Source organism: Hypanus sabinus, chromosome 3, assembly GCF_030144855.1.
Source record: "Hypanus sabinus isolate sHypSab1 chromosome 3, sHypSab1.hap1, whole genome shotgun sequence".
NCBI lineage: Eukaryota > Metazoa > Chordata > Chondrichthyes > Myliobatiformes > Dasyatidae > Hypanus > Hypanus sabinus.
Window position 1 is genome coordinate 155,841,113 of NC_082708.1, and position 14,169 is coordinate 155,855,281.

The 14,169-nt window shown below is 35.8% G+C and overlaps 1 protein-coding gene across 4 annotated transcripts in view; it reads left to right on the plus strand.

The window, feature by feature from the left end:
- The window catches only part of LOC132391793 (SWI/SNF-related matrix-associated actin-dependent regulator of chromatin subfamily A containing DEAD/H box 1-like), a 63,402-nt gene that overhangs the window by 29,114 nt on the left and 20,119 nt on the right, over positions 1-14,169 (plus strand). For 2 of the 4 annotated variants that reach the window (XM_059965416.1, XM_059965418.1), the window contains exons 7-12: positions 656-740; positions 2,314-2,720; positions 8,370-8,572; positions 11,906-11,996; positions 12,387-12,486; positions 12,741-12,800. In XM_059965416.1, the coding sequence (XP_059821399.1) occupies positions 656-740; positions 2,314-2,720; positions 8,370-8,572; positions 11,906-11,996; positions 12,387-12,486; positions 12,741-12,800 (946 nt within the window). The remainder of the gene's footprint in view (positions 1-655; positions 741-2,313; positions 2,721-8,369; positions 8,573-11,905; positions 11,997-12,386; positions 12,487-12,740; positions 12,801-14,169) is intronic. The other 2 variants (XM_059965417.1, XM_059965419.1) reach the window with 1 other exon arrangement.

The following is a 14,169-nucleotide window of genomic DNA, read 5'->3' on the forward strand; positions in this document are numbered from 1 at the left end:
CGAATCCTATTCCAGACTTCCTTAAACTCACTTTCAAGAGAAAATTAGATTACAAAACTCTAAATTAGAAGTCCCATTTTACACCTCATCTGAAATACAGTTGACACTGAAAATTTTATTTCATTCATTTCTCGGTTTGATTTTATTCATACCAATAAGGCAATTTAGTCACAGAGTAAATATATTTTTTCTTATTTATGCCTCAATCACTTTCAGTCCTTGAGACCTGTGTGTGGTTATCGGGCCGAGAGAGGAAATAATTACTTATTTTATCTTAAATATAAAATAATAAAAAATCAGAAGTATTCATCTTTCAGTAATTAATAACTTACAGAATTTATATTCCAAAAATGGAATAAGGCCTCAAACTATGCTAATGGATAATTTTATGCATGGTTCATTCTAAAACATGCTTGTTATTTATATATGGATACTAAATACCTGTATTGAATATTCTAATTTATGTGTTGATGTTTACTGTACACTGTTAACCTAAGGGTTATTGCATTGTAACTATGCAATACCCTCAAATACATTGTGAGAGAAATTGATCATCACAATCACATAATTGCATGAGCATAATTGAATGTAGCTTCAGAATAAAATGCTTCGTTTTATAATTGTTGCCTCTGCAATTCATTCCTTTCTTTATTAGGAGCTTAGAGAGGTCTTGAAAGAACATGACTGGTCCTATTGGGAGGCCTTAGAAGCTTTGCAGGTGTTTGCCAATCAAGATTCAGGTTAGTTGTATTTTTGTTCTTTTACTTAAAGTCGGCTGAAAGGGTTTACGAAAATAAAACTCAAAATGAAATTATGCAAATGTAGAATATTTTCTTCTACACCTTCAAGCAGTTAAATTACAGTATGCTTAGGTGAGTTTGTGCTTCAAGATCATCCAAGGTGGAGTACATTTTCCTCAAAGAAATTACGTTGAGGTGTAATTGCATCAAGTGCACAACATTCCATAGCAGTTGAAAGCATGTTTTGTAAGGTAGAAATTAACTATTAAGTTCTAATTTATTCAGGATTATTTCAGAATTATTTTTATATATTATGTAATTATCTGTTTATACATCCATTCATACCTTCTACCCTCCTTCCATCCCAGCATAGAGTGGTCCTTCGAGCTACTGTACCCCAGCTGCCAATAACAAACCTGAGTAGCGCTAACCTAATCACAGGACCATTTACAGTGATCAATTAACAACCCAGTATGTCTTTGGACTGTGGGAAGAAACCACAGGACCTGGAGAAAACCTACACATTCCATGGGGAGGACATACAGAGACTCGTTAAAGAACGGAGCTGGAATTGAACTCCAGAACGCTCTGAGCTGCAAGAATGTCGCACTGATTGCTAAACTATCGTGGTACTCAATTGTGCTCTGTGGTCATATATTTAAATTAGAATGAAAATCTCAACTTGAGCGACTTTGCCTTTCATGGTGCTAAATTATTTTGGTAAAATAGCAATGAAGAAGAGTTCTAATCAGCTTTGACAGCTTCAAACTGTCTCTAATTTTTGAGCAATTTTGGGGAATTGGGTTTGCCATATCCACTAGAAATGGGATAAAATATGTATGATTTTTAATTACAAAGATTGGTCCTGCATCTGTTCAGTTCTTTGGTGAGACCGCATCTAGAGTTCTTGTCCTCCCCGTCAGAGGAAGGGTGCTCTTGCTATGTATGTAGTGCAGCAGGGCTAATGTATAAGAAGAGAGTGGGTTGATTAGTGAATATTCACTGAAGAATGGGAAGGGATCTCATTAACCTATAAAGTTTTACTAATGTGACTGACTAGATACAGGGAGGATGTTTTTAATGATGGAACAGTGCAGAACTAGTGGTGATAGCATCAGGAATTGAGGAACGTGGTTGAGAGCAGATAGGGAGTAATTCAACCAGAGGTAGTTGAATCTGCTGAATTCTCTATCACCGATGGCAGTGGAGGCCATGTCAAAACATTTACTCAAGTAGAGAGATGATCCCTTCAGCATTATAATATACAAGGAATATGAGAAGAAGGCTGCAACAGGGCACTGAAATGGGCAATCAGTCATCATTACAATAAATGATAGTACAACCTGAACAGGCAGATGGCCTCCTCTTCCTCTGTTTTCTCTCTATATTTTCATAAAACTTTTGTTCTTGTCAGCTTAATCATGGAATGATATTGACATTTTTATCTTGGGTTTCCTTAAGACAGTACTCCAAATGAAGAGTTTCTTTAAAAATTTGGAGGTGACACTTCATTTTATTGTAGACTTTCCCTCTACAATAACCACTCAAACTGAAATTTATTTCTCTATGTAAGTAGATGAAGTGCCTTGTGTGCCAGAACCTGAAAACCTAAATGGAAAAGACGCCATTTCAAATCTTAAAACACAGCCAAAAGAGAGATCAGTTCAATTGAAAGAAACTGAAACAAGAAAAGAACAGAATGTTAAAAGTAAAAAGCACGACAAAGGACAAAAAGGTAGCAGAATAATTCGGAGGGAAAGTAGTGATTCTGAAGATGTGTCCATTACTTCTGGTGGTGAGAGTTCGCTTGATGAAGACTACAGTAGTGGAGGTGAAGAAGTGGAAGATGAATATCGGACTAAAATTATCAGTTTCCTGCAAGATGCTACAGTTGATGAGCTTACTCTCATACCTCAGTGTTCTTTGAAAAAAGCTCAGAAGATCATTGAACTCCGGCCATTCAACAGTTGGGAGGCACTGGTGAGATTATTTTATTTAATAATCCTAGAAGCATGCACAAGCAGCATTTATTGAGCATATTGACCTTTACTGCATGGCCTTTTGTGTTTACAGTAGTTTCAAATCCTGGGATCATCCTGAGCCAATAACATTTAGAATAAATGTTATATGTCCATGCTTTACAAACTGATGTGATTTTACTTTTATAATCGAAGCAGATTGGCTCATAATTCTGTGAATCATTCTGGTGCTATAGAATCTTGAATTTTGTGACAGCTAGATAAACTTGTATTCGGATACAAGTTACTTCTCAGCCAATTTTTGCTGTTTCATCTTCTTAAAAAAAGTAATGGAGCATTGTTTAAAGAATTTGAAAATGATAAGAATAGGAAATTCCTTTGGGCAACACCATGGTTTGAGATCCATTCGAGTTTATTTTTTTTAGAATATTAATTATTTGATTAAGAAGAGCTTTCTTACAGTTACTTTGCAGTTTTATTAAAATATTTAAGATGTCAGCTTTCAGAGGACAGTATTTTCCTGGTGAGTAGCCTTTTTGCCTTGTGATGGCAATTCAGCCTTTGGGGTACATTCTTTTGAATTCATCTGAGACAATGCAAAGCAGTAATGTCACATAGTGTATAATTCAGCCATCAAAAGCATTCTGTAATGCTGAACATTAGTTTATCCTTTTTCTGACTAATTTTAAAAGTAGTTTACACTTCTCTTTCACACAGCAAACATTTAGCGCACTTCTATAGACATTTCAATTGAAAATGTTCCTTAAGCTCTGTGTAAAGTAGAAATCACATGCTGAGCAGTTTGTTTCAGTCTTGTTGCAACCTAAGTTTTTCCTTTGATGGTTCCAATATTGTAAACACCCCATTTGCAAAATCTACCGGCTCTGTTTGATTTCAAAGTTAGTGGCCTTACCCAGCTTTTTTAGTATGTGAAGTTGCAACATACCTTTTGTGCGTTAACATGGTTATTGCTTAGTGTTTAGCAGTTGTTGACACCAAAGAATATTCAAAGCTCCTCTGTGCAAAGCCTATTCTTATCTATTGTTTATCGAAGCAAAAATGATGTGCAGGTTTCTTGTGTCTTTGTCTGAGAATGATCATTAATTATGTGAATGAAATTTCGACAATTTATTTCTATTTTATTCACAAGTTGTTTATTACTTATTGGATATAATTGAGATATTTTGTGTTTGCTTTTTACTATTAATAATCAATGTTAATGTGAGTTCAGAGCTATTCCTGAAATACTACTTATAAATTTGAAACAATAGGGAAACCAACAAATCTGCTTTGATCTCTTTGGGGTGGAAGGGTATGAAAGAATGAACAATAAGATCTGAATGGGGTTCATTTATCAGTTGATTTCTACCTTGCATTTTTTTTAAAGATTCCAAGTGTTATCAGTGTGGCGTATTCAACGTTGTCTAACTGGTATGTGGGAATTTATTACCTATGTGCAGGAGCTGTGAATTCTTATGCATTGTTTGCTATATTTTGTATTGGTTGAAAAGTCAATGTTTATTGTCTTTTACTAAATGGACACTACTGTGTGTCTTGTGAAGTCACTTCAAAATTGTGAAATCACTTGAAGTGATTGATTGATGTAATGTCAATCACATTAATGAGCTCCATTAAGACGAGAAGAGAGAAGGTGGAACCTTTTGGGGGGACCAGGTGTTGCTGTCAAGGGTGGCCTTTATTACTCATCTAAGTGTTCTTGAAGATAGTGATGAGCTGCTCTTCTTCTGCTGATGGAAGTTCCAAGAAATGGACACAGAGACAACAAAAGACTGATAACTTATTTCCAAGTTAGGATAGTGTGTCACTTGGAGGGGATACTGCAAGTCCTATGCATTTTCTGTCCGTGTGCTTGATTGTAGAAAATGTTGTTCACGGTGTGCAATGTATGCTAGTGTTAGAGGAAATGAATATTTTGATTGGTAGAGGGTGCCAACCAAGTGAGCAGCTTTGCACTGCATAGTGCCAAGCATCTTGAGGGTTATTGGTAGAGGAAGTGGAGAGTATTCCATCCTTTGTTACGTTTAAAGATTTTCAGCACTTTAAAAATATATTTTTTCATGATATTGGCAATGGAACTAAAATCCAATGAGTTGAAAACCTAAGCTATATTGCACTTCCTCCCATTATGCTGCTGGTGAGGGATTTAAATCCATTTTCCCAGATTCTCTCCATTTTTTTCATGTTATTTTTCCAAAGATGTCACTCCATGGTAAGCAACAGGATCCTCAATTTGTCTATTGCTATACTTGCACTCATCCTTTCCCCAGCAAATCATGAAAGACTTCTTCTCATCTTCAGCTTCTACTTACTAGCCTCCATGTTTAATGGATAATCTTCTGCCATGTCTTTGATCTCCAGGGTGACGTCACCACCAGAGATGCCTTCCCTCCTTTCCATATTCCAAAAGGCCTGTCACTTACCACCTTATTACTTTCAAGGCCAATTAAATAAAATGCAAGTTTTGCCAGACTCCTTGGTCCCACAAAAAAAGCTTGTGCTCTTCCCTTTATTTAAATTACAAGCAACATTCTCACCACAAACCCTAGAGGGCAGCAGAGCAGTACAGCAATTGGAACTGCTGTCTCACTGCTTCTGTAACTCGTTTATGTTGAATACTCTGTAGTTTGTATTTGAAATAGTGTAATGGTAAGACAGGCTGAGCAAGTTTACTCTTACCTTTTTTCCTTGTAGATGATAAGTATGGAAATTGCCAAGGGCAGCTGGTTGGCTCTTGTGCAAAAATGTGAAGTTGGATTATGGCTCAATTACAGCCGTTGCATTGTAAATTAGTTCACGCTTTCTTCAATTAAAATTGTGTATTTTTAATTAAGTAATAAACTGTCAATTTTAAGCATTTAATCTTTCCTAAAAATACAATTATATTTTGTATTATTGTATTACTGCTCTAATGCCCAGAGACCTAAATTATTGATCCAAAGATATTTGTTTGTTCATTATGTGCCATGCTGTATGACGTAGGTGATCATGGTCTTTCCGTAACCATGATTGCTCATGGCAATTTTTTCGACAGAAGGGTTTGCCATTGCTGCTTTCTGACATGTGATATGCTCCAGCTGCTCCTACGACCGTCCAGCACTTGTTCCCGTGGCTTCACATGACCCTTATTGGGGTCTAAGCAGGTGCTATACCTTGTCTAAGGTGACCAAAGCTAGCAGAGGGAAATAGTGCCTTACCTCCAAAGACATTAACTGGTATATTCAGTTTAATAAATTAATTGCAGTTATATAAGTTATGTTAATCAGGAAGCTATTGAATTGTTATTAAAAACCTCTCTGGATTAGTAATGTCCATTGTAAGAAATCTGCCTTCCTCATCCAGCCTGGCATTGTTGTGGCCGTACTCCCACGTGTGTTTGATTATTAATTGTCCCTGAACTAAAAGGCAGATGGAGTGAATGAATTAAGACTTCTGATAAGAGGAAGTGATCATAAAAATGATGGTGTTCGTCAGCTTTATCAATTAATCCATGCTGATTTTTTTCCTTTGGATTCTTTGAAAACAATTCCATTGTTGTCAAGGTTGTCTTCATTTGGATTCATAATTGTCTCCAAATGATCAGACAGGCTGCAGGTACACAAGTTGTTGATATGTAGAAAACTATGGCTGACTACGGTTTCCAGAATCATTTCATCTGATACCGGTGGACAAAAGGTTTATTTGGATAACCTTTTGCCAGTTGCCTTTTTGAACTGATTTCAACATGACGAAGTTCATCATGAGTATGAGAAAGAAGTAGAAACTTTGTAAATATTTAGTTTACTGTCTGTTCATTGCCATAAGAAATTATGTAATGTCTTACTGTCTGTATTTTTGACACCAAATAAAATCAGGAGTAGTTATTTAATAACTATTATCCCGAAGAAATAACCCTCAATAAAACTAAAGGAAACTCATGTACACTATAATGATAAGCACTGTGGCATCACATTCATAATGAGTACCTTATATCCTTTTCAAATTTTGCATATGCCAATTGAGTTGTCTTCTATAGAATAAGCAAATATAAGATTTTAAGTTGGTAATTGTGTGTGACAGCTCCTAAAATAGTCGGGCTCCGCTGATAGGTGCAAGGTGCAAATATTATATTTTCAAGCATACTGTAAAATAAACCACAACTTTTCAAGGATTTGCAAAATTATAGAACCTTCCAGAAAGGGGGAGGGTCATTCAACCTCTTTCAGTCTGATGTGCTAACTGCAGTTGCTTACAAATATGCTCTTTGTTTCTAAGTAAAGGTAAATTTTGTTATTTTTAAAATACTGGCTTTATTCTCCATAATAAGAACTTAAATAAAATAGCTATGATTTAAGGCAACTCCGTCAATTGTGCACTAAGGTAGCTTGTAGAGCATTTTTGTATTCCCTGCTAGCCATTCCCATTTTAAGGGTGGGAAGTGCAGGAGTGCGTATTGCAGTGCTCATCCTAATACTTCACTGTCACTATCAGCTAAGGCAAGCGCCTTTTGTTATCCAAAAACTCCCCTCTAAATGTTAAATAGATTTGATTAGAGTTATTACTGAAGGCACATGAAAATTCTCCACCTTAGCAGCGAGAAAGAAAAATATTATTCATTACTTATTAGCTTTCCCCTCTTATTCCTTTTTTTAGCATCAGAACACATTAGGAGTTTACACATCAAATTCATGGTTGAATTTTTATGTGAGATTAACTTTGCGGGAACAGGGAAATTTTGAATGCAAATTTAGCAGGAGCCGTTTTGTTGCGTAATTTGTTTGTGCTTCTAAATAGACTAAGCTTTTTGGAGCTGTTCTTGTTTTGTATTATATTGCATATGTACTTATGTACATGTTCACATCATGACTGCAGCTGTGTTATTAAAGTTCTGCTGCAGCTCAGAACCTTTTGTTCTTGTGAAACCAGAATGTATTCATTTGAAAGTTGGGCGGGTTTGAAAGCTGCTTAGTAGGATGTCCCAAGTAAAGCCGGAGCTCTAAAGATGAGAGCACAGTGCTCATTTCAATCAGGAGCATTTATGTACTGCAGCAACCACTGTTTTGTGCTGCAAATGTCAACTTCTCTATTTATTACAGGATAAATCAACTCGTGAGAATAATACCAAGGTGCATTGTTCTGTTTTTGAGGAAATGACAATAATGAAGCACGAAGCAATGGCCTAGTTTAGGGTTTATACAGAACTTGTACAAACTGTTTACACTACAGTTGGATATGTCTTGAAATGAGTGTTACCACCTTTTACAATAAATTTAATGCATGGTAGGACTTTGGTTTAATGTTTTAAAAGGCACATAAAGCATTGAAGCACTTCAAGCAGTAGGGCATCAGCTAGATTTTATTCTCCTAACTTGAGTAAGACCTAAACATGCACTGTTCTAATGCAGAACTTGGTACGTTATCACAGGGCCAGGTGCGATGTGGTACAGGTGAATAAAAATGTTAGGACCTGACATTATTGCTTAAAGAAGAGGTATACCTATAATGATGATCACAACAACTTGAGTTGTTAAAACACCAGAGAGTATCTCCTTTCTTGCTGAATATAAAGATCAATGAAACAAAAAGATTCTTCTAGTACTTTAGCAAAACTCTTAGCATTACTAATGATATCATGTGTTTTATAATCTTGCAGTTTAAAAAATTTGACAAGCCTCATGGTTTGTCTGAAGACCTGATATGGAACTGCAAAACATTAATCAAGGAGCGGGAAGTGGTTCTTTTACTTATGAACAGGTGTGCAGAAATTTCCCAAAGGTTAGAAAAGCAAGTGACAGAAATAACAGAGGACGGGGGATGTCACAGGACCATTGAACAGCCAGCTATCCTTAACAAAAGGTAAGTAAGTTGCTAACAAAAGAGATGGTACTATGACTGCAAATTTTATTAATGTATCTTACTTTGTTTTGAAACTTGCATTTGTATCATCTCCAATCTGTAAAAAGGAATTTAAAGAATTAAATGGATTTCATTATGTACATATCAATTGATCCGTTTTTTAAAAAATATCTCTTCACTCTTACATCATTAGTAGTTCCGCCGTTGCTCTTGGCTGTAAATATTTTGTATGTCCTAATGTTGAAAAGTATTTGTACAAATATTGACTGTCTGAGATGCACCTTACCAATTTCAAAAGAATTGGTTGCAAGTCATTGATTTGTGGGGTTTTTTTTTGGTGCTACACATGAAATTTGCTTTGGTGCTACTATCTTGATCAAAGCTCTTTGTCCAAAACATTGATTTTTCATTTCCCCCAATAGAGGCTACTTAACCAACTGAGATTCAACACCATTTTGTGTGTGCTGTTCAAGATTTCCAGCATTTGCAAAATCTGTTGTGTTTCTGTAAAGTTCTGAAATATTTTGGGGCATTCATAATTTTGTGAATGTAAGCTCCTGATTCCTATTAATTTGATTGATAAGATATTTGATAAATCTAGATTTGTCATTTATAAGGGAGCTGGAGGGAGTGGATAAACTGCTCAACAGTTCACTTTTGAATTCTTAACACTATTTATATTGGGTATATTCTTGAATCACAGGGAGGTAATGCAAAGTAGCAGTTAAATTTGTGTGATCAGAGTTCAGCAAACAAGAATATGAATTATTTTTGTTGGGACCTATTGGTATGTAAATCATTTTTTTTCACAAATGAATGTTATGGAAAGTAGAAAAGGAGAAATATGCTTCATAAGTCTGCAACCATCACTGCAGTTGCCTTGTCACCACATAAAACACCAGAGCAAAATTTACAACTATATGCCTTTAAGGTAAACTACTTGGATTTAGTTAAGATCTCAAGGGAGAAGCTGTAGCCTCAAAAGAATGTCACACTAGAACATGATGATAGGAAAAACCATGATGAAAAATAAATTGTTAATGAATGCCAAGTAATTAGCAACTATATTGGGAAAACCTAGCAGAACCTATTGCAGCCAGTAATTGTTATCTTTTGATTTCAGAAATAATTATATATGCTTAAAATTTGTGTTTTTAATTCCTTTTGTTCACTTGAAGTGCAGCTCAAAGGAATCAAGTTTTATAGATTCTACAAACAGCACTGTTCTTCAGGTGGAGATGGACAAAGTTTATATACCTTAAAATCAAAAGTAAACAAATATCAACAAAATACTGCTAGTCATTGTGCTCTTATATCTGACATCATAATAATAGATAAAGTGTTTCTTAAAGGTATGAGATGGCAATCTTTCTCAGCCTCTTCCCTCCAGCTGTAATAAGATCGCCCTCTGGAGGATGCATGTACTTTTACAGTGATTGAGCAGAATTTTTTAAATAGCAATAATTTTTTTTACAATTTAGATTATACGATATTTCTTTGTTCCTTTTCCTCAAAATAGAAGCTCATGGTTATGTTTTGAAAAGTAAAGAATAATTCTCATTTATCTACCCATGCAAACTACTATTACTTTCCTGGTAGAATCAACCACACTTAAAGATAATTCTGAGCTTAACCTCTTCAGCCTCACTAGGGTCTTCATAAAATATGTTAATTTTATCTTCCTCCTTTAAATCAGAACATACTGATTATGTTACATAAAATTCATGAGTATGGTAGCAGAGTTCTTAGAGGACTGCACTTTAGATTTAGCGATACAATTTAAAATTACACTTTGCCAGCAATAGCAAAATTTAAATCCAAGTAAACAAATAGTTTATTGTTAAAGAACCGCTTTGATTGATATTCTCCCTGAAAGGAGCTGTGTCATCCATGCAGTGATCTGGCTTACATTTAATTTGAAGTCCTCCACCAGCACCCCTCTGCCAAAGCAGTTGCTTCTCAACTGTCAGATGACATAGTCTAGCAAAGCACTAAATGACAACTTAAGCACCTCTGCCATGGTCCCTGCAATTTCTGCACTAGCTTCCTACAAGGTCCTAAAGGACATTTTGTCAAGCCCTGAGGACCTATTCACCCTAACTTGCCTCTAAAGAGACGAGCACTTTGTAATCCAGATATGGTCCATAAACTCACTACTGTTTTGCCTCAAATCTTCAGACTCTGTCCATCTCCCATCTCTTTTGGCTCAAATAGGTGACCACACTGTTCTTCAAGTGGACCAGTCAAGGGTAGAAGCCCTTGGAATTCTCCTTCACTTTGTCTACCAGAGCAACCTCATGCCTTCTTTTGTCTTTGTGATTTCTCTCCTAAGCACTCTGTTGTGTTTCTTATACTTCTCAAGCACCTCCTTTGTTTCTTGCTGTCTGTGTCCACTATGCATCTCCTTTTTCTTCTTAACCAAGGCTTCAGTATACCTCAAAGCCTTTGTTCATTAAACCTAATCGCCTTACTTTTTACTCTAACAGAATGTGCAAACTATGTACTCAATGTTTCATTTGTGAAGAGCTCCCAGTCACCAATTATCTCTTCCCAAAAACAACCTATCCCAATCCAGACCTGCCAGATCTTTTCTGATTCTGTCAAAATTAGCTTTTTTTCAATTCAGAATCTGAACCTGAAAACCAGTCCTATCCTTCATAATTATTTTGAAAGTAATAGAATTACAATCACTAGATCCAAAGTATTCCCCTGTATACACTAACGTCACCTGCCCTATCTTGTTTCCTAATAGGAGAAACAATCTCTCTTAATGGGACTTCTTCGTATTGATTGAAGAAACTTTCCTAAAGGCACTTGATAAACTATTCCATCTATTCCTTATACACTATGAGAGTCCGAGTCAATGTGTAGGAATTTAAAATTACTTAATATCACAACCTTACTTTTCTTGCAACTATCAAGCTTTCTCTATAAATTTGTTCCTCTAAATCTCACTGACTTGGGGGATCTGTTATATAATTCCATTAACATGGTCATCCCTTTCTTATTTATCGGTTCCACGCATACCGTTTCAGTAGACCAACCCTCTTGCCTGGCCTATCTGAGCACTGGCATGACAAGTAATGCTTCCCCTCCCTCTTTAATACCACTCCCTGTCTAATACTTCCCCCTCTGTTATGTCTAAAACAGTGGAGCCCTAGAACACTGAACTGCCGGTCCTTCATGCAAAAGAGATATTGGTTCCCCAAAAAGACCTCAGTGAAAAAGCTACAGAAAGCAAATGAAACATTTATTCAAAGTTTATGACATATTCAAGCAGTTAACTTTTGAAGTGTTCATACTTCGTGTTGATGTCTGTTTTCTTTTCTGTAGTTTGGAGCTTAAACCATATCAAATAATTGGATTAAATTGGTTGGCTTTACTGAATAAACACCGGGTGAATGGAATTTTAGCAGATGAAATGGTAAGTGCAAGGATTTTTTTTTGTGATGTTTCCCATTACATTTGATGACCCATGTTTGTTCATCCTCTGGCAAGGTGCTAATAATTTGGTATTCTTTGCACATTTTATCTATCTGTTCTTTAAGATTTATTTAAGATTGTAAAATAGTATTTTATTTTCAGAGGGTTAAAGGCAAGACATTTCTTTGATTCTTTCTTTCTGTATTACTGTACTGTTTTAAATGCAAATTGTGTTGTTTTTGGTTTTGCCCAATGAATATTTTGCATATGGTAAATATTGATGTGATAGATAAAAATGATATGCATGCAAATTGGTCTTGGATCACAACACTTCTCTTTGAACTAAGTAGTTCCTTCATGTTTTAATAATGTACTGCTTTACTTAATTCAGGGCTTGGGGAAAACCGTGCAAGCCATATCTTTTCTTGCCTACCTTTTCCAAGAAGGAGATAAAGGACCGCATCTTATCATTGTACCAGCCTCTACCCTAGGTAACATTTTGAAACTTAATGCCAATTTTAAAGGCTTTCTATCAATAAATTGCTAGTTTTTGTCTTTCTTTTAGAGCATGAGGTAGTTCTGACCATCTTCCCAATGATTTATTCCTGAAATTATGGAGACATTGACAAATGTTTTTATTTAGTTAAGGAAATGTCTTTTAAATGAGGCATCAGCATGTATTAACTAAAGTAAGTAGTTTCATTCATGTACTAAATATAAATGAACATTTTTACTTTTTCTTCAGATAATTGGATCCGAGAGCTTAAGCAATGGTGCCCTGATCTAAAGATTCTTCTATATTATGGTAAGGTTTGTGTGTCTCAAAGTTTGGAACTGATAGGATATAAATGTATGGCGAATATCCTTTAGTATACATTTCCTCATTATCAACAAATTTGGTAGGGCAAATTTGATATAATATTGCCTTAACATTGCTTAAAGTAAGCCGCAGTAAGTTTGCTGCATACTTTGTTTCCCCTGTTCAAGTGAGACATTAATAGTGGCATGCTTCATTTTGTATGCTTCAATACAAACTCTTTTACTGGTATAAAACTTTTTGGTTAGGCTCTATTTGGAATATTATGTTTATATCTGGTCACACCATTACAGGAAATGTGTGAAGGCTTTTGAGAAAGTACAGAGGAGGCTCACCAAGAAGCTGCCTGGTTTAGAGTATTAGGTATAGGGGGAAGTTAGATGGAGTTGGATTTTCTCTGGAGTATTGGAGGCTGAGAGGAGATCTGATAGAAGTTTAAGAATTATTAGATACATCAGTAGGACAAGTAGCCAGAATTTATCTGAAAATAAAATTGTCAAATACTAGAGAGCATAGCTTTAAGCTGATAGAGGGAAAATTTAAAAGATGTGCAGAGCAATTTTTTCTACTTGTACATACCTGGAAGACTTAGAGGTGGTGGACATAGATACAATAGTAGAGTTTAAGAAGCATTGAGGCAGACATAAGAAAATGAAATGAATGACAAGATATGGGTAATGTGTTGATTCATTTGGTATCATGGTCAGTATAGACATCATAGGCCAATGGGCCTGTTCCTGTCCTATACTATTTTGTGCTTTGTGTTTAAACTCTGAAGAATATAGGCCCTCTGCTCACTATTTCATCCCAGAAGTGCCTAAGCTTGCTCTTCACAGCTCCCATCGCCCCACTAATACCAAGAATTAGTCTGATAAATCCCCATTGGGTGCCCTACTGCTGGCTTTATTTCTATGAATCTGAACTGGTTAAGATATTCTGCAAAGATGATGCATCATTGGTGTTTTATGTGTATATAGACCAGACTGCAAGAAGCTAATATCCTGTTTTCAAGATCAGCCCTTTCTGTCAAACTTCCCTGAGGCACCCAACATAAACGTCATTGATATGTTTTTGTAAATGAATCCGTTGCACAAGGGTCTAATATCTACTATTTGTGACAAGTTTAGCAGTTCTGAGACGAGCCCCCCCTTGACAAAATTAAAAATGCTTGGGAGCAAGATTTAAATATTTTACTGTCAGACGATGTATGGGATTCAGTTCTCAAGTTAGTTAACTCAACCTCTTTATGTGCCCGCCACTGCCTGTTGCAGTTCAAGATCATACACAGGGCCCATATGTCTGAAACTAAATTATGTCACATTTACCCAGATGTTAATCCCTGCTGCGACAAATGCAA